This window comes from Squalius cephalus (assembly GCF_949319135.1).
Source record: "Squalius cephalus genome assembly, chromosome: 17".
Classification (NCBI taxonomy): Eukaryota; Metazoa; Chordata; class Actinopteri; order Cypriniformes; family Leuciscidae; genus Squalius; species Squalius cephalus.
The window spans coordinates 3,914,323-3,936,972 of NC_137138.1; the positions used below are offsets into that span (position 1 = coordinate 3,914,323).

Sequence of the window (22,650 nt, forward strand, 5' to 3'; positions counted from 1 at the left end):
GCTCAGTTGGGGATATTTGATTTAATGAATCAATCAATCAACAATACTATTGATCAGCATTACCAAACGTGGACGTTTTCCACTAGAAACAAACATTGATGTATTATTTTAATTTAATACTGTGAAGCAGCTTTGATACAATCTGTATTGTGAAAAGCGCTATATAAATAAACTTGACTTGACTTGACTTGACTTGACATGAACCCCTCAACCCCACCCCCAAACCCACTCCCACATCATTCTTGTCGGTTATTGGCTAGAACATTGTTTGTTATGTTTCGAGGTCCAGGCTGGGCCAGTTTGTTTTTGTTGCCGTTTGTGGAGCCTGTGGTCTCTACAGAGACCGCGTTTTTTACAGTGTGTTCAGGGGACAGGCAGCTAGCGGATAGTGAGGAGATGTTTGTTGTATGTGACAAAAAATGTTTCAGCCTAAAAAAATGTGTGACATCGCTTAGAGCACCTTTAATAAAGCAATATGCGTCTACTGCAGTGGCATATAGCCGACAGCATGACAGGGTGTGCAAATGCTGATCAAAGAGCCATGTTCCACACCAAATGAATGAGAAGAGTTTTTAATCTAAATAAAGACCTAAAAGGATTGTAAAATGAGTCAAAGTGATTTATCATTAATTATTAATAATCAAATATAAAGACTAATACAACGTGTCACCAATGCCTACTCAGATGCATGCATGTCAGAATGTGTAACTCCTGTTGTGGAAACGCTTTTCCTGGAACAACGCGCTGAAACACAGCGAGTCCTATCCCGCTACTTTACATTTTGGTACTTGCCGATACCAATACCTGTGTTTTCACTGCATTTGTAATTTTTAAATATATTAGGTAGAGAAACCAAACGAATATGAATCATAATTCTTAATTTAATTTGTTTAGCAATTATATATTTTCCTTCAGTTATTTTCATGCTTAATTACGCCTGTTAAAATGTATTGTACAAGCTTCTGTTCATTATATTGCATATCATATTTGATCTTCTATTAAATAGTAAATAGTAAGCTTCAACAGGGATCAATCAATGCTAAGGATTTTTTTACTAGCTTGGTTGTTGTAATATCATTGAAATATCACATAATACTCTATTACAATTTGTATAGTACAGAAAAAACTACTAGCTATACTATAATGTACCCTAAAAAAATATTAAAGACAAGTCAGTAATAAAACATGAAAAAATATTCCAATTACAAATAGCACAAATAAATCCAATATATGAAATTAAACAGTGAAATAAACAGTGCTTTTCATGTTTTCAGGTAATTATAACAGTATTTATCAGTTACAAGATTTGAATAACTAATCAAATGTAAATACACTGCATATAATCGTTGCTGTATAAATTAAATATAGATTAACCTTTATTTAAAAAAGTAATTCAGTCAAGATCAGCGAGTGATTTCTTTGTCCATTGTTGTTTGATTAACATTTAAAACACAGCAGCAAGTTTATAAGCTGCTATCCCTTTAAGACCGAATGTACGGATCCAATATAGTTTCATGTGCTTCATTTCTCAACTGCATTTCATGTCACTTACTCTCCAAGTATACTCTCCAAGACTGTTTTTGCTTGATTTTTTTGTGAATTCGTCAGAAAGAGATTTCAATGCAGGTTTTAAGCGCTAGACGTGGTTTTCTGGGCGCGTGATTGCTCTGTTGTTGGCGTGTCTTTATCACAAGCATTGTACTAGGGCTGTCACTTTACGTTTGAAAATCGTTTGCACAATTGATCGGACCAACCAACACAAGTTTCGAAAACGAAAATAGGGAAACGATTTTAACGGCCTTCTCTCGGAGCGCGTCCAGCTCGTCACGATACGCCCGTAGCGAACACGTCACACAGCGACTGCAGGCTCTGGCAAACACACATAACAGCAAATTATACTTCTGCATAATGTGTCTCTTTTTACAACAAAAATGTGAATTCTGCCGGTCTCATGCATACAGATACAGATACAGATTCGGGCTACGGTTTACAATCGCCTACGTAGGCGAAATTTGTTTGACATTTCTAATGGTAAACACAGCCATGTTGAAGCCTGCAGTGATGTTGTTCATTGATGTTATGGCAGTCCACTCTGCTTATTGCTTTTCAAGAATGTTACACTCCTGTTTGTCATTGTGCACGAAACTTCACGCCAATAAATCATCAGGAATATTGCTGACTTGTGCGCGTCTCAAGTGCCCTCTTTACGTTCGTCCTAATGCCTGAAGTTGTCCGTGGATTTGCCCATATTTGCCGTTTAAAATGGAAACGTCTTTAGACATGGAAAATCCAGTTTACTATCGATTCAATGAACACTTTTTAGTGACGTTCTTGTGATGGAGGTTTGGGTGAAATAACTAGTTCTTCCAATGTTTTATCATCGGACTCGCGCTCGGATTGATATGGTAAATTCAACACTATTGTTACTGTCTTTACAGTGTGTCCAATCACTGAGATTTAGGAATTACAACAGACTGGGCCATCTTAAAGAGACTGAATCATCGGATGAGTCGTTTGAGAATCATTGAAAACTTTGATGCATGTAAACAAATTTAATGACTCTAAAACAAAATTAGGAACATTTAAAATGGCATATTTTAAATTTAACAGAATGAAGGAAAACACCAACCTATGTGTTCCTCTGTATCTTCATCTTTTATTCTGCAGGGTTCTTCCTCAATCTCCATCTTTACAATAGTATGTCAGTAGTTCCTCCTGGAGTAATTCCTCCTGCTGGCTTCTTCTTCTCCTGTGGGAAGATGGGAATATTCCCAGCATTAAAACTCTCATGAACGGCTGTGGGAGCTTCACTGACTGAAGGAGTGAATTGTGGTCGTTGTTGCTCATTTAGCAGATGATCATCACACTTACAATCACTCTCAATTATTCAGCTTTAAGTGTTTTGATCAAACAACCATTTAGAAACAATTCAACTCCTCTAGCTGATATGTTGCTCTTACATTAGGCTAGATATAATTTACATGCATTAAAAACTCTGTTTACCAGGTTTCATTTGTTCATTAAATAAAATAGTATTAATTTCTGATTAATTTCCGAGTGATTCACTAAATAAACACTCTTTTAGTCGTTTGGATTTAGATTTCTCCTAATAAATGGTCAAATTAATGTACTCACAGTCTGGAAAACAGCAGATTTAGAGCAGAATGAACGGCTGTGTTCCACTTCTCATGTTTATGTCCCCTTCCCTCGCTCACTTCTCTTCTTCTCCTAGACTCGGATGTGTGTCATTGCTTCGGTTGCTCAAGCGCCTCTAGTGGCGAAAACTATATTAAACTATATAACCTTTACAGATTAGATAATGCTATTGTGGCTGATATTATATGGATAATACATGTTATATATATATATATATATATATATATATATATATATATATAACATGTATTATCCATATAATATCAGCCACGATAACATATCTAATTTATAAAGGTTATATAGAATGTGTATAAATATAAATATATATTGATATGCCTGGAGATAAGGAATAAGAGAAAAAATATCAAATTCACCCATTGCTTACTTGATCTGTTCAACCACTACTATTAATTAATGGTATACAGTTGTGTTGCATATAAAAATTATAAATCAATTTTGACCTCACTAATGCTGCGGAGTTAATTTCAGCGTGTGTAAAGGTTGTTTAATGCTCATTTTTCTGCACGGTTGTAGTTTGTTGTATGGTTGGATTTCAGCTCTCAAAAGATCTGATCCTGAATCAGCGTGAAAAGAAAAACCTTGACATTAAATTCAGCTCTGAGAGACCAGGGCCCGGTTTCCCGATAACGCTCACTCTTAGCCTGCTAAGAAGACTCGAAAGATATATCTTACCAAATTTGTTTATTTTCCTAAGTGTGTTCCCCGAACTATACCTTAGAAAGCTGCTTAAGATATACCTTCTTAAGTGCGACGTGACCCGGCGCTGTCCGTGGCCATGGTGCTGAATTGTTTGAAATCGATGGCTCGACAATCAATTATTCTCTCGTGCAGGGGCTGTTTATGTGAAAAAGCTGTCATCTTTATAAAAGAAGCACTTCAGAAATAGTTGAAATTGCAATTTATTATGATTATTGGATATTATAAAAAATAATCCAAACTATAATAGCCTATAATAGCCTAACCTACATATTTTAAAATTGTAACATATAGCCTATTGCTGCCACAATAACCTTTTCAAAAATTTACGTGCCGCCTTTTCTTTCCCATTTTTGTTCGCTGAGGTGGAGCTGCGATGAAATATTGTTCTTGTGTAAATACTTTCCAGGATTTCAGTAATAAAAGTTTACATCTTGCGTACGGTGCTCGGCAGTGATCAAAAAGGATTCAAACCGTGAATTTTGAATCTCTTGTAAACTCGGAAATTTGGATTCAGACGGCAATTAAATTACCACACGACCTGTTTGTCAAAAAACAGAAGGTACTAATTTGGCCAGGGATTTTTACGCGGGTTGGGTGAGAAAAACACTGATATTATGGATTCGGACGGCACTAAAATCACCGACTTACCCCTGTAAATGTTTAAAATACCGGACGAGCCCATGAGAAACAATATTAGCGTCCGAATAGGACTTAACTGACAGTAGCCTATGCTTTCACTGGCCTTTAAAAGAGCGTTTTAATTCAATTAATAATATTGTATAATAATATAATTAAAAATCTTACAACAATCAGTGTAATGACAATTTTATTCTTTGCATGAAAACACTTGAATTAGCCTAATTTAATACTGTCTGGGTGTATTAAAACTTCAGAATTATATTCATTTAGACCTGCAACAACGCTAAGAGAGAGCTACGAATGGTCCAGACCAACCTTACGAAAGTGTGACTTACAGAAGATATACTTAGCGTACGAACGTTTCGGGAACCGTCCCATAAGGTTAAGAGAGAGGTTAAGCAATAGGTTAAGAACTACTTAGAGACAAGAACGCTTTGGGAAACCGGGCCCAGATCTGGATTCATCAGTAGAGACGGGTTACACATGCAGTAGGAAAATAAATGTTCCTGTAATGCAATGAATGAGCTTTTTAATTTGGATGAGTGTCATCATCAGTGACTCATTAGGTGATGTCATACATGGTTTTAAATGCCTTTATTGCCAAACTCTATAATGAGTTTGAATCCAGAATGAATCACCTGGATCATCAGTTATTGTAAAGTATTATCAAAGACAAGATCGATTTTTTTAATATTATTTTATGTTCTTTTATATTTTATTTTATTTTATTATATGATATGACTAATATCATTTTTATTTTTATCATATTATAAATATGGTGATTATCTCTAAGGTGGACATGGGTGATGATGGAGATGATAATGATATATATATGATATTTACCATCTGAATCCAACCATTTCATGTCAACAAATGGAAAAGTCAGTCAGTTGTTTATTATCATGTTAAAAATACTTTATATTACACACTGTCTTACACCCTGGGCATCACTTGATTGTACTGCTGCCTTCTGGTAAACGATTCAGGTCCATTAAATCACAGACAAATAGACTGAAGAACAGCTTCTACCCCTGCGCCGTACGGGAGCTGAACACTGCCAGGCACACACACACACACACACACACACACACACACACAGTCTGGTTCGCTATCTTTGTGGGGACTCTCCATAGACGTAATGTTTTTTATATATTTACATCTTACACTAACCCGACCCCTAAACCTTCCCATCACACACCACTTTCATTTCACAAATTTCATACCTCAATCCCACACGTTAACTTCCTCTGCATTCTTCAATGTATGTCTAATGTCTGTAGTGTACTGTTTTATAGTGACAATAAAGAATCCCTCCTCCTCATCCCGTCCCCTCCCTCTTTGGTTTATTTCTTAATTATATTTTTTGTTAATATTCGTTGCTTTTATACTTTGAAGTGTCTTATTGTTGTTTGTTTGTGTTTATCACAGTTTGATAATTATCTTAGAAATATCTTTGTTTTCTTTTCGTTATGATACGTGTTTTCCTAGTTTTGTTATTTAAATACATGCTCTAGCATTGCATTTAGGTTTCACGTGTCCTTTATGTTATGCAACCCTTTTCTGCCAATTTTAAAGAGGGGTTCGTAACAGCGCGTTCCTTCTCCTTTTCCCTATTCTTTGTTATTCGTTCATCGGAACGTCGTCTCTTTGGTCGTTTGTGTCGGCCATATCAAAATTCTTAAGAATATACATTTTTAACGTTAGTCGTTGTCATTGTCTAGGACATCTCTCCTCTAGCTATCTTCCCTCTTCATGCTTCTCTCTCCTCCACTCCCCACACCCCCCTTCATGTGCACGTGCACTAACCCCTCAACCCCACCCCCAAACCCACTCCCACATCATTCTTGTCGGTTATTGGCTGGAACACTGTTTGTTATGTTTCGTGGTCCAGGCTGGGCCAGTTTGTTTTTTTTGCCGTTTGTGAAGCCTGGGCTGTCTACAGAGACCGCGTCTTTTTACAGTGTGTTCAGGGGACAGGCAGCTAGCGGATAGTGAGGAGATGTTTGCTGTATGTGACAAAAAATGTTTTGGCCTAAAAAACGCGTGACATTGCTTGGAGCACCTTTAATAGGAATATTGATGTATAATTTTTTTCCCCAGTTCAGTTCCAGTTCAAACATTGCAGTCCTGCTGGACGTTTACAAGCGATATAGTCAGAATATAAAAACTTACAGTATACAGGCATACAGTAGTGTTTTAGGATAAGACAAAACATGGTTTGGAAGATGGATTCATAATGTAATCGTTCATTAAATCTATATTTGTAAATTTTTATCAAATAAGTTACATAGTACGTTTATGAATCACAATGGATTCAACAAGATCACATGGTTGAAATGAAAGCAAATGGTGCCATCTAGAGGAACATCTGTGGCGCTGTCAAACTATTGCCAAAACTACATACAGTGAGGAAAATAAGTATTTGAACACCCTGCTATTTTGCAAGTTCTCTCACTTAGAAATCATGGAGGGATCTGAAATTGTCATCGTAGGTGCATGTCCACTGTGAGAGACATAATCTAAAAAAAAAAAAAATTCCAGAAATCACAATGTATGATTTTTTAACTATTTATTTGTATGATACAGCTGCAAATCAGTATTTGAACACCTGAGAAAATCAATGTTAATATTTGGTACAGTAGCCTTTGTTTGCAATTACAGAGGTCAAATGTTTCCTGTAGTTTTTCACCAGGTTTGCACACACTGCAGGAGGGATTTTGGCCCACTCCTCCACACAGATCTTCTCTAGATCAGTCAGGTTTCTGGGCTGTCGCTGAGAAACACGGAGTTTGAGCTCCCTCCAAAGATTCTCTATTGGGTTTAGGTCTGGAGACTGGCTAGGCCACGCCAGAACCTTGATATGCTTCTTACAGAGCCACTCCTTGGTTATCCTGGCTGTGTGCTTCGGGTCATTGTCATGTTGGAAGACCCAGCCTCGACCCATCTTCAATGCTCTAACTGAGGGTTGGAGGTTGTTCCCCAAAATCTCGCAATACATGGCCCCGGTCATCCTCTCCTTAATACAGTGCAGTCGCCCTGTCCCATGTGCAGAAAAACACCCCCAAAGCATGATGCTACCATCCCATGCTTCACAGTAGGGATGGTGTTCTTGGGATGGTACTCATCATTCTTCTTCCTCCAAACACGTTTAGTGGAATTATGACCAAAAAGTTCTATTTTGGTCTCATCTGACCACATGACTTTCCCCCATGACTCCTCTGGATCATCCAAATGGTCATTGGCAAACTTAAGACGGGCCTTGACGTGCTGGTTTAAGCAGGGGAACCTTCCGTGCCATGCATGATTTCAAACCATGACGTCTTAGTGTATTACCAACAGTAACCTTGGAAACGGTGGTCCCAGCTCTTTTCAGGTCATTGACCAGCTCCTCCCGTGTAGTTCTGGGCTGATTTCTCACCTTTCTTAGGATCATTGAGACCCCACGAGGTGAGATCTTGCATGGAGCCCCAGTCCGAGGGAGATTGACAGTCATATTTAGCTTCTTCCATTTTCTAATGATTGCTCCAACAGTGGACCTTTTTTCACCAAGCTGCTTGGCAATTTCCCCGTAGCCCTTTCCAGCCTTGTGGAGGTGTACAATTTTGTCTCTAGTGTCTTTGGACAGTTCTTTGGTCTTGGCCATGTTAGTAGTTGGATTCTTACTGATTGTATGGGGTGGACAGGTGTCTTTATGCAGCTAACGACCTCAAACAGGTGCATCTAATTTAGGATAATAAATGGAATTTTAAAGGCAGACTAACAGGTCTTTGAGGGTCAGAATTCTAGCTGATAGACAGGTGTTCAAATACTTATTTGCAGCTGTATCATACAAATAAATAGTTAAAAAATAATATATTGTGATTTCTGATTTTTTTTTTTTTTTTTAGATTATGTCTCTCACAGTGGACATGCACCTACGATGACAATTTCAGACCCCTCCATGATTTCCAAGTGGGAGAACAAAATAGCAGGGTGTTCAAATACTTATTTTCCTCACTGTAATAGAGAAACTAATGCAAGTTATTCAGAAGATCGAGAAAACACAAAATCAGCTCAAACCAGTAACACACATTTTATTAATTTTTTTAACCAAAGTGTTTGTCTAAATACAAGGTATGACCACTTGTTTCCACTTTTACACATGCCTCATATGCATGATTAATGAAAATAATTTAACTCCACAAAATAAACAAAACCCATCCCTTTCTAAATCATAGTCTTTTATGGCAACACACTAGTTTTCTAAACTATTATTTTGACCATCCCCAATGGTTCCCCTTGTCAAACAATCAAAATTCACCAGAAATTTTCCAGCTTTCGATTGATCTGAATGTCATATTATTTACTTGCATGTGTATTATTTGTCAGTGATGGATCTGAACATGAACTTTTAGATGCCTTCGGACAATGTTTTTTTGTATGATTCCGTTGAAGAGCTGGTAAGCGGAAACTCTTTCCACAGTGTGAACACTTGTACGGTTTCTCTCCAGTATGAATTCTCTGGTGAATATTTAAGGTACTGGATGTAATAAAGCTCTTCCCACAGTCAACACACACATATGGTCTCACTCCAGTGTGAATGCGTTCATGCACTTTTAAATACTGCTTTAGTGAAAAACTCTTTCCACAAAAAGAACAAAAGTGAGGCTTTAAACCAGTATGAATTATAAGGTGTGCTCTTAAGCCTGATGCCAAAACAAATGTTTTATCACACTGATCACAGCTGAATGATTTCAATCCAGAGTGAGAGAGCAGATGATAGTTGAGATTTCTTTTGGATATGAAACTCTTTCCACACTGAGAGCATGTGAACGGTTTTTCTCCAGTGTGAACTTTCATGTGCACATTTAGGTGTCCTTTATGTCTGTAACTCTTCCCACACTGAGTGCATGCGAACGGTTTTTCTCCAGTGTGAATCATCATGTGTCCGTTAAAGTCTGATTTATATATAAAACACTTTCCACACTCAGAGCAGGTGAAAGATCCTTTTACTCCAGATTTCCCAGCTTGTTTTTGTGGGAAATTCTCTTCAGTCTTTGTAACGACTGCATTTCCATCTTCATTTTTGAAATGATGAGGTTTTTGAAACAGATGTTTTTTGTCTTTATTTTTATCTGTCAGTTCTCCGTCTTCAGTTGTGAAATGGTGTTTCTCTTCACTCACTTTCACTGGGTCTAAAATCAACATATTACATTCAATTAAAAAATGACAAATGAGAAACCAAAAAAATAAAGTTCATTCTTGATTTACCACAAATCTAGTTTACTACTGAGTAGGGTTGAGTACCGAAACCCGGTTCCAATAGGGAACCGGTTCCGACGTAAACGGTAGTAACCAGACCGAATAAGAACGAAACTTTCGGTGCCTGATTTCGGTGCCTGACGTTTTTTACCGCCCCCTATAAAACATCTCGCGGCACAAATGATCCAATAATAAAACATCTCCAGTTAACCAGCAGAGCATTCATTTAGTTCGTTTGTTAAATAAGAGACGATCTAGCGCTGAAATGTGTTTTTTAAATCAAGTGATCAAAGTGCTCGTTGCCGCTGCGATCAGTGGCGCGGATACAGTGTTTTCTCTTGGCTCCCACACTGTCTTCACTCGGACGCGCGCTTCAATACGTTGCGGAGATCGATCTATTTATGAGGCGCCGTCTATATGATTATGTGCGCGGAGAGTTTGTGTGTGCGTGCTCGCGTCTCAGATGAGTATGTGCGCGGAGAGTTCCGCGCGTCTCGTGTGTGTAGAGTTTGCGTATGTGTGCGTGAGCATTGTGCATTTCATATGTATTAGTTTGAGCATTCAGCAGTATACATGTATGTGTGACTACCTAGTATATGTGTATGCAAGGGTTTCATATGTGCGTGAATGAAGTTTGATTTAAGCCCTATAGACGGCGCCTCATATCTATTCGTTCTGGTGAAATCTCAAAATATAATGGACACAAAGTGTCCCTGCTTGATATACAACCACTGATGAGCATAATCGGTTTAAAAAATAAATAAATAAATAAATAAAAAAACTACGAATGCGGATTAGAACCCAAAACCTCTGACACGCTTGACTAAAGTTCAAGTTCAGCTGCCAGTGTTCCTCTTCGGGTAAGTCTAGTATTTTAATGCCAACTGCAAATCTTGCATATCAAGTATGAAGTATATCAATATCAAGTATATTTATATGAGGCTATACTGTGTGTGTTAAATATTTCTGCTCAGTGTCAGATATTTCTCTGTTCTGTAAAAGTCATAATATGAGAAGACAAAATTTGTATCTTAACTCAAGTGTTTTGTGCTACATCAGTAGCCTTTTAAAGGGCACAATTTTTCATTTAATCAGAAATCAGAAAATCTTTTTCAGAAAATCACACACACACACACACACACACACACACACACACACACACACACACACACACAGAGGTATTATTTTTTTGATAAAGTGTGTGCGGTTTAGTTTTCTTAAGTACCGTTTCAAGAACCGTTTAAGCACCGGAACCGTTTGAAAAATACCGAGTAGGTACTGGTATCGGATAAAACCCAACCAATACCCAACCCTACTACTGAGTCTACTAGTATCTGGTTTTAGTTATATTGTTATATGTCAGTTTTCATCTTATAGGTGCTCTAAGCGATGTTGGGTGATGTAACTTCTTGTTGACGTTCAAAGTATTGTCAAACAAAACGGAGGTTAGCTCGACCCTCCCTCCTCCTCATCCAGTAACCCCTCCACCCTCACCCCCAAATCATTCTTGTCGGTGATTGGCTGGAACACTGTTTGTTATGTTTCGTGGTCCAGGCTGGGGCAGTTTGTTTTTGTTGCCGTTTGTGGAGCCTGTGGTGTCTACAGAGACCACGTTTTTTACAGTGTGTTCAGGGGACAGGCAGCTAGTGGATAGTGAGGAGATGTTTGCTGTATGTGACAAAAAAAAGATTTGGCCTAAAAAAAGCGTAACCGCTTAGAGCACCTTTAATGTTCCCCGTCAGCCATTAAAGAGAATGAAGGACAACACCAACCTATTTGTTCCTCTGTATCTTCATCTTTTATTCTGCAGGGTTCTTCCTTAAAACCCTGGGTGAAAGATCCTTTAAGTTCAGTTTTTTGGGTTTGCTTTTGTGTGAATTCTTCTCCATCTGTGAAATGACTGTTTACATCTTCATTTGTGAAATGAGGTTTTTCACACCGATAGGGTTTGTCTTCATTCACTTCCATCAAGTCTAAAATATTAACATATAACACATACAATTATTAACATTCAAATAAAAGAGGAAAATTTTAGAGGAAAGAGGAAAACAAGTAAAAATTATTTACTTGGAGGTGTATTATTTGTCAGTGATGGATCTGAACATGAACTTTTAGATGCCTTCGGACAATGGTTTTTCATATGATTCCGTTGAAAAGCTGGTAAGCGGAAACTCTTTTCACAGTGTGAACACTTGTACGGTTTCTCTCCAGTATGAATTCTCTGGTGTGATTTTAAGCTGCTGGATGTAATAAAGCTCTTACCACAGTCAACACACACATATGGTCTCACTCCAGTGTGAATGCGTTCATGATCTTTTAAATACTGCTTTAGTGAAAAACTCTTTCCACATACAGAACAAAAGTGAGGCTTCACAGCAGTATGAACTTTAAGGTGTTTTTGTAAGCCTGATGGCAATACAAATGTTTTATCACACTGATCACAGCTGAATGATCTCACTCCAGAGTGACGGAGCAGATGATAGTTGAGATTTCTTTTGGATATGAAACTCTTTCCACACTGAGAGCATGTGAACGGTTTTTCTCCAGTGTGAACTTTCATGTGCACATTAAGGTGTCCTTTATGTCTGTAACTCTTCCCACACTGAGTGCATGCGAACGGTTTTTCTCCAGTGTGAATCATCATGTGTTCGTTAAAGTCTGATTTATATATAAACCTCTTTCCACACTCAGAGCAGGTTAAAGATCCTTTTACTCCAGATTTTCTAGCTTGTTTTTGTGGGAAATTCTCTTCAGTCTTTGAAACGACTGCATTTCCATCTTCAGTTTTGAAATGATGAGGTTTTCCATCTTCATTTGTGAAATGGTGTTTCGCTTCATTCACTTTCACTGGGTCTAAAATCAACATATTGCATTCAATTAAAAAAGGACAAATGAGAAACAAAAAAATAAAGTTCATTCTTAATTTACCACAAATCTAGTTTATTACAGAGTCTACTAGTATCTGGTTTTAGATGCATTGCTATGTGAGTTTTCATCCTGATGTTCCTCATCAGTCATTAAAGAGAATGAAGGAAAACACCAACCTATTTGTTCCTCTGTATCTTCATCTTTTATTCTGCAGGGTTCTTCCTTAATCTCCATCTTTACAATAGTATGTCCGTAGTTTCTCCTGGAGTAATTCCTCCTGCTTGCTTCTTCTTCTCCTGTGGGAAGATGGGAATATTCCCCAGCATTTAAACTCTCATGAATTTTTAAACTCTCAGGTATTTATGAATTTTCACCGCAATTACAATTTCATAAATAATGTTAAGATATTAATGTTTTAAGTACAAAACTCTGAATATAAAAATATTAAATGTTGGAAAATAAATAAATAAATAATAGGCCTTCTTTTAGATGGGAAACTAAAGCCGCCAGTAGGTGGCAGCAAGTGTGAGTCACAGAATCCTTCAAACGATTTGTTCAAAAACACGGATTTATTCAGAAACTAATCAAAAACAGCAATCTTGCTCATGTCACATTGTCGAACTTATCAGGAGCATTTTTGCCCTCATATCTTGAAATTTCCAACCCTGACTGGAGAGCAGTATGTATATTAGGACTGGGACAATAAATCGATGCATCTTGAATCGAGAAATGATTCTGGATCGATTCCAATTTTTTCCGAATGCATCGCGATTCTCTCTCAAATCGATTCTGAGCTTAGTTTTTAACAGCAGATGGCACCACATGCTTTATAAACAGTCGTAATCTGCTGGCTTCCAATGCCTTACACACACCACTTGAAACCTTCTAAAAAACAATAATTTATAAAGTTCGAAAAGGTTAAAGCGAATTACAAGGGTGTTTGCAGTGGGCTGTTTACATTAATCTCGCGTCATAAAAGCATTCTGAGGTGCAAGTACAGACCCTTTCCAAAAAATTAGAATATCATGGAAAAGTTTATTTATTTCCATAATTCCATTCAAAATGTTAAACTTCCATAGATTATAGATTCAGGGCCCACAACTTAAAATGATTTCAAGTATTTAGTTGTTTATTTGTACATAATTTGGGCTTCCAGCTCATAAAACCCACGAAAACAGGATTTCAAAAAATGTGAATATTACATGAAATCACACAATAATTACTCAGTGATACCATGGTCATTGAAGCAGGTTTGGGTTCTTTTGGCAGTGTGGACCGGTGCAAATCCTGCTGGAGAATGAAGGAAGCATGAAGTGCTCTGGAAATGTCCTGGTAGACGGCTGCGTTGACTCTGGATTTAATAAAGCACAGTGGACCAAAGTCCTCTTTTCTGATGAGAGCAAATGTTGCATCTCATTTGGAAACCAAGGTCCCAGAGTCTGGAGGAAGAATGGAGAGGCACACAATCCAAGATGCTTGAAGTCCAGTGTGAAGTTTCCACAGTCTGTGTTGGTTTGGGGAGCCATGTCATCGGCTGGTGTTGGTCCACTCAACGCAGCCGTCTACCAGGACATTTCCAGAGCACTTCATGCTTCCTTCATTTTCCAGCAGGATTTGCACCTGCCCACACTGCCAAAAGAACCAAAACCTGGTTCAATGACCATGGTATCACTGAGTAATTACTGTGTGATTTCATGTAATATTCTAATTTTTTTAAATCCTGTTTTCGTGGGTTTTATGAGCTGGAAGCCCAAATTATGTACAAATAAACGACTAAATACTTGAAATCGTTTAAGTTGTGGGCCCTGAATCTATAATCTATGGAAGTATAACGTTTTGAATGGAATTATGGAAATAAATAAACTTTTCCATGATATTCTAATTTTTTGGAAAGGGTCTGTACATTCTCAGAATCAGCCGAACGCACGAGCGCTCTTCTTCGTGAGCATTTGAGCATAGTGGTGTCCGGTTCGTGAACGAATCGTTCTTTTGAACCGGTTCTTTTTCAGCGGTTCTCAATCCCAGGTCCAGAATCGAGAACGGTTTCTTTCAGATGTGTTCGACATAGAACCAGATGAGCTGAGCATGCGTGCAATTTTTTCAGAGGGACGAAATGCATGTTTCTTAAGTAGGATATTTTGTTGAAGTGTAACAAAATAAAACATGTTGGAAACATGTTTATCACATAATTACTGTCTTTTCACTGTATTATTTTAAAGATTGGAAACACAATGAATGGATTGTAAAACTAAACATTTATTATTATACTAAAACATTTTCAGGAACAACTCATTTAATTTGTAAGTAAGTTGATATAAATCTTTGACGTAAACTCTTGTCAAGGTTTTAAGGGTGCAAAGTAAATGTTTATAATGAGTTAATCAAAACACAACGTATCAAACATACTGGAGACATATGCAGCGACTTTTTAGTTTTGTATAGTGAGGTTTCAGCAGTTCTCAGTTCAGCACACACAGGCCTATGCTACGGTTCTCGAGTCAAGAACTGTTGATCTCTGATCACCAGTACAGAACCGAGAACTGTTTCTTTCGGACACGTTCGATACGGAGAACCGATGAGCTGGAGAGACTGCGCATGCGTGATAGCAACGTCTCTGAACAGAACTTTCTTTCGGCCAAGTGCATGCTGTGCTGATACATGCGCACGGGTGAACCGAGGACTTAAATGAGGGGCCGAATTTGACGAAATGTAAGTTTATTTAATAACAAATAAAATGATGAAGACCATTTATTCACTTTATATCTTTAAGATATGTAAAACATCCACATTTGCTCATCGCCTGTAGGCTACAGGATTCATTTGCAAAACGTAAATGTAAGAAACTTATCCAAGATGATTATCATTATCATTATGATTAAGATGATTTTCATTTTTGGGTGAACTATGCCTTTAAGATTCACCAACGCCACTTCGTGATTTCTATCATTTATTTTATAATGTACACTAAATAGTATGGCTTGCACATACCATCAGAGGATTCACAAGGATCTGCCTCAGTTTCGCCGGTGGGGCTGGTCACAGCGGCCTTAGCTTTATCCCGTCTTCTCTTTCTTTCATATATAGGACAAACAGTAGAGTATGAGTTAGTTAACGAGCTAAACATAACAATGCAATAACATAAAGAAGGCCAATAAAGTGAGCTTATTTGCTCAGACACTAAACAAGCTACACAGACAGACATATTACAAAAGATGACTGAATGCCCATATCTATCTATCTATCTCTCTCTCTCTCTCTCTCTCTCTCTCTCTCTCTCTCTCTCTCTCTCTATATATATATATATATATATATATATATATATATATATATATATATATATATATATATATATATATATAGGTGCTGGTCATAAAATTAGAATATCATCAAAAAGTTGATTTATTTCAAGAATTCAACTTAACAGGTGAAACTAATATATTATATAGACTCATTACATGCAAAGTGAGATATTTCAAGCCTTTATTTGTTATAATTTGGATGATTATGGCTTACAGCTTATGAAACCCACAAAATCAAAATCTCAGAAAATTAGAATATTACATGAAATCACACAGTAATTACACAGTGATACCATGGTCATTGAACCAGGTGTTGGTTCTTTTGGCAGTGTGGGCCGGTGCAAATCCTGCTGGAGAATGAAGGAAGCATGAAGTGCTCTGGAAATGTCCTGGTAGACGGCTGCGTTGAGTGGACGGCACAGTGGACCAACACCAGCCGATGACATGGCTCCCCAAACCAACACAGACTGTGGAAACTTCACACTGGACTTCAAGCATCTTGGATTGTGTGCCTCTCCATTCTTCCTCCAGACTCTGGGACCTTGGTTTCCAAATGAGATGCAAAATTTGCTCTCATCAGAAAAGAGGACTTTGGTCCACTGTGCTTTATTAAATCCAGAGTCAACGCAGCCGTCTACCAGGACATTTCCAGAGCACTTCATGCTTCCTTCATTTTCCAGCAGGATTTGCACCTGTCCACACTGCCAAAAGAACCAAAACCTGCTTCAATGACCATGGTATCACTGTGTAATTACTGTGTGATTTCATGTAATATTCTAATTTTCTGGGATTGTGGTTTTCACAAGCTGTAAGCCATAATCATCAAAATTATAACAAATAAAGGCTTGAGATATCTCACTTTGCATGTAATGAGTCTATATAATATATTAGTTTCACCTGTTAAGTTGAATTCTTGAAATAAATAAACTTTTTGATGATATTCTAATTTTATGACCAGCACCTGTATATATATATATATATATATATATATATATATATATATATATATATATATATATATATATATATATATATATATATTAGGGGTGTAACGATTCGTTTTAACAACGATTCGATTCGTATCGTGATTCGTGGTTGTCGATATGATTCAACGAGGATATTGGTTCATTTAGAACGATACGATCCGAAACGATTCAGTGACTTTTTAGCCAAAAATTCTAGTAAGGGAATCAGGTATCAATTAATTATGGATATAAACAAACAAGTAAACAACAATTAATGTCAAATATATTCACATTTTATTTGAATAAAGTAGGGCTGCACGATTATGACAAAAAATCATAATTGTCGATTATTCCCTTGATTATTCCCTTGGCATTTTGTTATGGAAACAAACAACAATTAGGCTACAATGATACACAATACTTAGAAGAACTGGTAAAGAAACATGGAAACTGCTCCTGATAAATAGCAACACACATGACGTACCAATAACGTAATTTACTGATATTTTAATTTTATTTTGTAACTTACTAATTTACGACGTTGCATGCTCGTATTTCTTTTGCGCTTTAGTGAAGTGATACAGCGTGCAATTGAAGAGTGCGAGACTTTGCGCTGCTTCTTGTCTTTGCGCTGCTGCTGGCGCGTCACGCATGGCGATGAATCGAGTAACGTTTAACGCCTTTATCATTAAAAGTGCTAACAAAAAACATCCATATAAATTCTGACGTGCTTAAATCCAATGCGTTATTTCCTAGTATCGATACAATCGATTCATTACCTTTTAAAACGATGTTAGATCGATATATGTCGTCCGGAAGGCCAACTTGCCGAGCACAGATCGATGTAGTTGGATCATAGGAATATAAATCGATACATCGATGTAGTTGATGAATCGTTACACCACTAATATATATATATATATATATATATATATATATATATATATATATATATATATATATATATATATATATATATATATATATTAGGGGTGTAACGGTACGTGTATTCGTACCGAACCGTTTCGGTACAGGGCTTTCGGTTCGGTGCACGTGTGTACCGAATGACTGAATGCAATATTTTGTGTGCGGAACATAGGTACATTTTTGTGTTTCCACACGAACATATTAAGTGGCGGAAGTCTCCGCGTTCAGCGCAAATCCCGCCCTGCAGCTGATTCTAATGTTTTACCCGTCGTCACTGTAACAATGAAATAGACTGCAGGGCGGAAAAAAGCTTTTCCGCTTCGTGTGCGCCGCCGCACTCTCCGTTCCGTGGCGTGCGCGCGCGTGTGTGTGTCGACGACCCGCTGCGCTCTCTGCTCAATGTTCGAGTCCGTGTTTGCGCTGCGCGTTCTGCTCTGTCGTTAATGGCCCAAACACTCCAATCATGTACCGATCACGCACTGGAAAAGCAAAGTCCGCTCAAATAAGGTGAAATTTCTCAGTAGTAACCTAGACTTCTGTTTGCTGAGCTGGTATAGTCATGCTGGCAACAATGGTAAAATGACCTGCTCTGATCACATGCTCTGGTAATAATAGCTTTGTACTATAGCTTTGGACTATATTTTATTTTGATAATTATTAAAAAAAGTGAAAAAAAAATCTTAAATTGATTATTTTGATTGATTATTGAAAAATAATAATACATTAATATATTTGTTTAATATTATTTTAATATAGGGCTATTTTCTGTTCCTGCACTGTAATCATAGTTATTTATTCATATTTTTCATTATATTTTATTATGTGATATTGGTTTGAGACTGAGAGTATTTTATTTAGTGGAGAACTTTGCAGCAGTATTTTATTTCTTATTCTTTTTTTATTTTATATCTATTTTATTATATTTTATTAAAAAGTGTTTAAAAAAGTGTAAACAACTTGTTAAAAAAAGTTTATAGTAATAAACAACCTGCAGTTTAATGTTTGCATTTCTTTCCCTTACTGTACCGAAAATAAACCGAACCGTGACTTTAAAACCGAGGTACGTACCGAACCGTGATTTTTGTGTACCGTTACACCCCTAATATATATATATATATATACACACACACACACACAAATGACATGACACAGACCTTGCCACCTTTCCTGTGGTGTCTCGGGTGCTATGTGAAAAAATGGATGGAACAAAATCTAGACTATCACAATCCATGGACGGTTCTCCTGATAAGCGAAAGAGAAAAGAGATATTAACATTAGCTGAGCAAATTGTTTAACCAAGTCCTGTCTGCCTTTCATTGTTTGATCAGTTTGCTGTTTTGCAAACCAAGTGCCTACTGCCTATCCATAATGAGCACCAACAGCAACAAAACAAAAAATACAATGTATTTGTACAATACATGTACCATTATCGATTTGCCTTTACATTTGATTTTCAGCCTGAACCAAGAAACCTAACTTACCTAACGTTAGCCACGCATGTAGCATTTTCCAAACTTTGTAGTTAATGTTAACAAATAGAAATGCAACATTGCAAGACCTACCAGACACGAAGTGGGCACTGCACAGACTCTCGCCGCCTTTAGGACCACCGGGACCCCAATCCGCCCTATTAATGGCCTGGATCCATAATCTCCTTCTGTTTTTAGCAAAGGCGTGTGATCCCCTCGGAATATTGAACATTTTAAATCCATCTTCTTGGCGGTTAGTGCAGTTTACAGCACAACAGCTCCGTGTCATCTCTGTTTCTGATAGATATGAATGCTTCTCACGGTGAGAGACCTACAATGAGGGGGAGAAAAGGGGTCCTCAGAGATAATGACCATGATATTGCCTGATTTATTCCGAATTACAAAAGAATCCTGGCAGAGTTTACGCAAAGTGAGGACACAAGTTTGATAGGCCTTTTGTATGGACAATATAATTCAAGATTTTCTTTTGGTATTGTTTTATATTTTACATGTCTATGCCTTTTAATTTAAATGTATATTTTTGCATTTTTTAACACTTTGTTTGGCAGTTTTACATTGTGGCCTCTTTCTGAGGACAGGTTAAATTACATGTATTTTCCAAGTATAGAGCCTGTATTTAAATGTCCTGAGTACCCAGATTTTCATTTAGATGTAACTTTTTAAGTATTTTTATATAAATAGTCAGTGTTTTGCAGACTGTTTTGAAACAATTTAACTCCTCTAGCTGAATTTTTTTTTTTTTTTTTGTATGTTGCTATGATGTTGTACAGGTATGTTGCTATTGATATGATTTACATGCATTAAAAATACTGTTTACCAGGTTTCATTTGTGCATTAGCTGCTACATAAAATGAAAACACAACTCACACATTGTAATGTGAAAAAACGAGCGTAATATAGCCTACAACATCAGTCGATTAATTTCTGACTGATTCAATAAATGAACCGACTCGTTTAGTCGTTTGGATTTAGATTTCTCCAAATAAATGATAAAATGAATGTACTCACAGTCTGAAACAGCAGATTTAGAGCAGAATGAACGGCTGTGTTCCACTTCTCATGTTTATGTTCCCTTCCCTCGCTCACTTCTCTTCTTCTCCTAGACTCGGATGTGTGTCATTGCTTCGGTTGCTCGAGCGCCTCTACTGGCGGAACTCCAGCGATGCGAATTCTTTACATTTAAAAAACAGGCAATGTGTCAGGCTAAAGTGAAAGTGAAAGTTGCTCATTCAAAGAGATGTCAAGATATTCTAGTCGATCTTGTTTCACAGATAAGGCTTAAGCTAATCTCAGACTAAAATGCATGTTTGAGCTGTTTTAATTGAGAGCAACTTGCACTATAATATCCATATTATATCATCACTACCATTGTTTTGTCTCAAGATGCACACAGTAATGTTTTTTTCTAAGGCATGTTTATAAAAGCTACTTAAATGCCCTAATTGAACTAAGGCTTAATCCTGACTTCTAAGCACTGTGTCTGTGAAACCGGGCCTAAAACTTAAATATATCTGTATCTGTGTGGTTTCTCATGTGCACACTATTCCCTTATGAAACTCTTTGTAATTTTTTTTTTTTTTGCATAAAATTCTTTTTAGTCTGTGAAATTCCATCTTCATTTGCGAAGTGATGAGGTTTTTGAAACGGATGCTGCTTGTCTTCATTCACTTCCATTGGGCCTCAAATCATTAAATTCCCATTATTCATTTAAAGAAGGGCAAATTAAAAACAAAACGAAAGAGCCGACTGTTAGACTACTATACAGCACTGTTCCTTCTTTATGGTATTTTAGTTTTTATCTTCTAAAAAGTGGTGTTATTATCAGAATTGAGCTCTATATTCCCAGCACTGTTAAACTATCAATCTTTTAATTCAGTTCAGAGAGAAGCTGAAAGAATATTGATGAGGGTTTATTGCTGTAATCAGACATCGATTAAACCTATGAATGTGTGCAAATTAGAGAAAAAGTCATAGTTTGCAAATCAAAAGGTATGAAGATCTAAGTAGATTAAACCTATAGTGTCACTAGAAATGATAGCAAATGTATACACTTAAGCATGTTTTTTTTTAAATGACCTAAAGATAGATAACATTGCATGCATGAAACTATTCTTCAGTAGTTTATTGTTTACAAGGTTTCATTTATTCATTGCATTAAATAGCCTAACTCTCAACACAACTCATAATGTGTCATGTGAATAACTGGTCAGTAACAGTCTTAGTAACTCTTGAGTCTGACTGACTGGTTTCTAATGTTTGATTCACCAGATTCCTTCTAATAAATAATTAAATGAATGTGCTCAGAGTCTGAAAAACAGCAGATTTTGAGCAGCAAAATGGAGAAATATTTTAATTAATGTCCTGACTATCTGATAAACAGTGAAATTAATCAGTTACAAGTTTCATGACTCACAAGGTCACGTGGTTGAAACGAAAGCAAATGGCGCCATCTATATGAACATCTGTGGCGTTGCCAAACTACATATTGAGAAGCTCATGCTATTACAAGTTATTCAGAAGATTGAGACGACACAAAATCAGCTTAAAACACGAGTTCTATTGTATTGCCTTTTTAACCAAATTGTATGCAAGTTATAACCATACATTATAAGAATTCAAATAATATTAAACCTTCTTTCATAACTCAGCATGTAAGTAACAAGTGTCACTGCTGAATTGCCACAGACACAGAACACAGAGGTTTTTGAAGACGGTGACGTTTGTCTCCCATCAGGTCTAAATTCAACACATTAAATTCTCATTTTTCATCTAAAGAGAAATAAATGTAAGTGAACCTCAATTTAGCTAAAATATTTTATAGGGTCTAGTTTAGATGTTTTGTTATATGTCAGTTTTAATTTTAAAGTTCCTCATCAGTAAATTAATGAAAACAACCAGTTTGTTCCTCTGTATCTTCATCTCTCATTCAGCAGAGAGAAGCTGAAAGAATACCGATGAAGGTTGATTTCTGTAATCTTTTAAACATGTGAATGTGTACAAAGCAAAGACAAAAGGAATAGTTTGTGAATTAGATATTTAACGTAAAGCAACACTAAGGAACTTTTCCTCTTCGGACGCCCTGCAGGTTGGAAGCGGAATTGTCCATTACCGCTGTCGTAAATAATTTTGCCGCCCGCAGCCTACTATCGCACGCACGCTATTTGTTTATCCAGCACCGGCTTTGAATGAACGATGTCCACAGGCAAGGTAGAGTATGTTGCATGATTTCATGAAAGCATGATGTATTGTGACATCAGAAACGAAGAAAAACTAAATAATGATTGTAACGCTTGACGTAAAGCAAGTCAAATTTGTAGTTTTCTTACGTCTCATTCGAACTACAGA

At 36.9% G+C, this 22,650-nt stretch overlaps 1 protein-coding gene and 1 long non-coding RNA gene across 6 annotated transcripts in view; both read right to left on the reverse strand.

The window, feature by feature from the left end:
* LOC307144887 (uncharacterized protein) overlaps positions 1–22,650 on the reverse strand; it is a 264,729-nt gene that overhangs the window by 40,937 nt on the left and 201,142 nt on the right. For 2 of the 5 annotated variants that reach the window (XM_079847568.1, XM_079847567.1), the window contains exons 2-8: positions 19,378–19,615; positions 18,970–19,057; positions 15,613–15,695; positions 12,801–12,920; positions 11,824–12,609; positions 11,529–11,729; positions 8,278–9,689 (exon numbers count right to left, since the gene is read on the reverse strand). In XM_079847568.1, coding sequence (XP_079703694.1) covers positions 8,854–9,689; positions 11,529–11,729; positions 11,824–12,609; positions 12,801–12,920; positions 15,613–15,695; positions 18,970–19,057; positions 19,378–19,573 — 2,310 coding nt within the window. In that variant the 5' untranslated portion in view covers positions 19,574–19,615 and the 3' untranslated portion in view covers positions 8,278–8,853. Of the gene's footprint in view, positions 1–8,277; positions 9,690–11,528; positions 11,730–11,823; positions 12,610–12,800; positions 12,921–15,612; positions 15,696–18,969; positions 19,058–19,377; positions 19,616–22,650 lie in introns of those variants that run through there. The other 3 variants (XM_079847569.1, XM_079847570.1, XM_079847575.1) reach the window with 3 other exon arrangements.
* On the reverse strand, positions 373–3,240 carry LOC307144936. The gene is made up of 3 exons (XR_013818857.1): positions 3,136–3,240; positions 2,630–2,749; positions 373–1,869 (listed from the first exon to the last, which is right to left on the reverse strand). It is a non-coding gene; the product is annotated as an uncharacterized lncRNA (long non-coding RNA).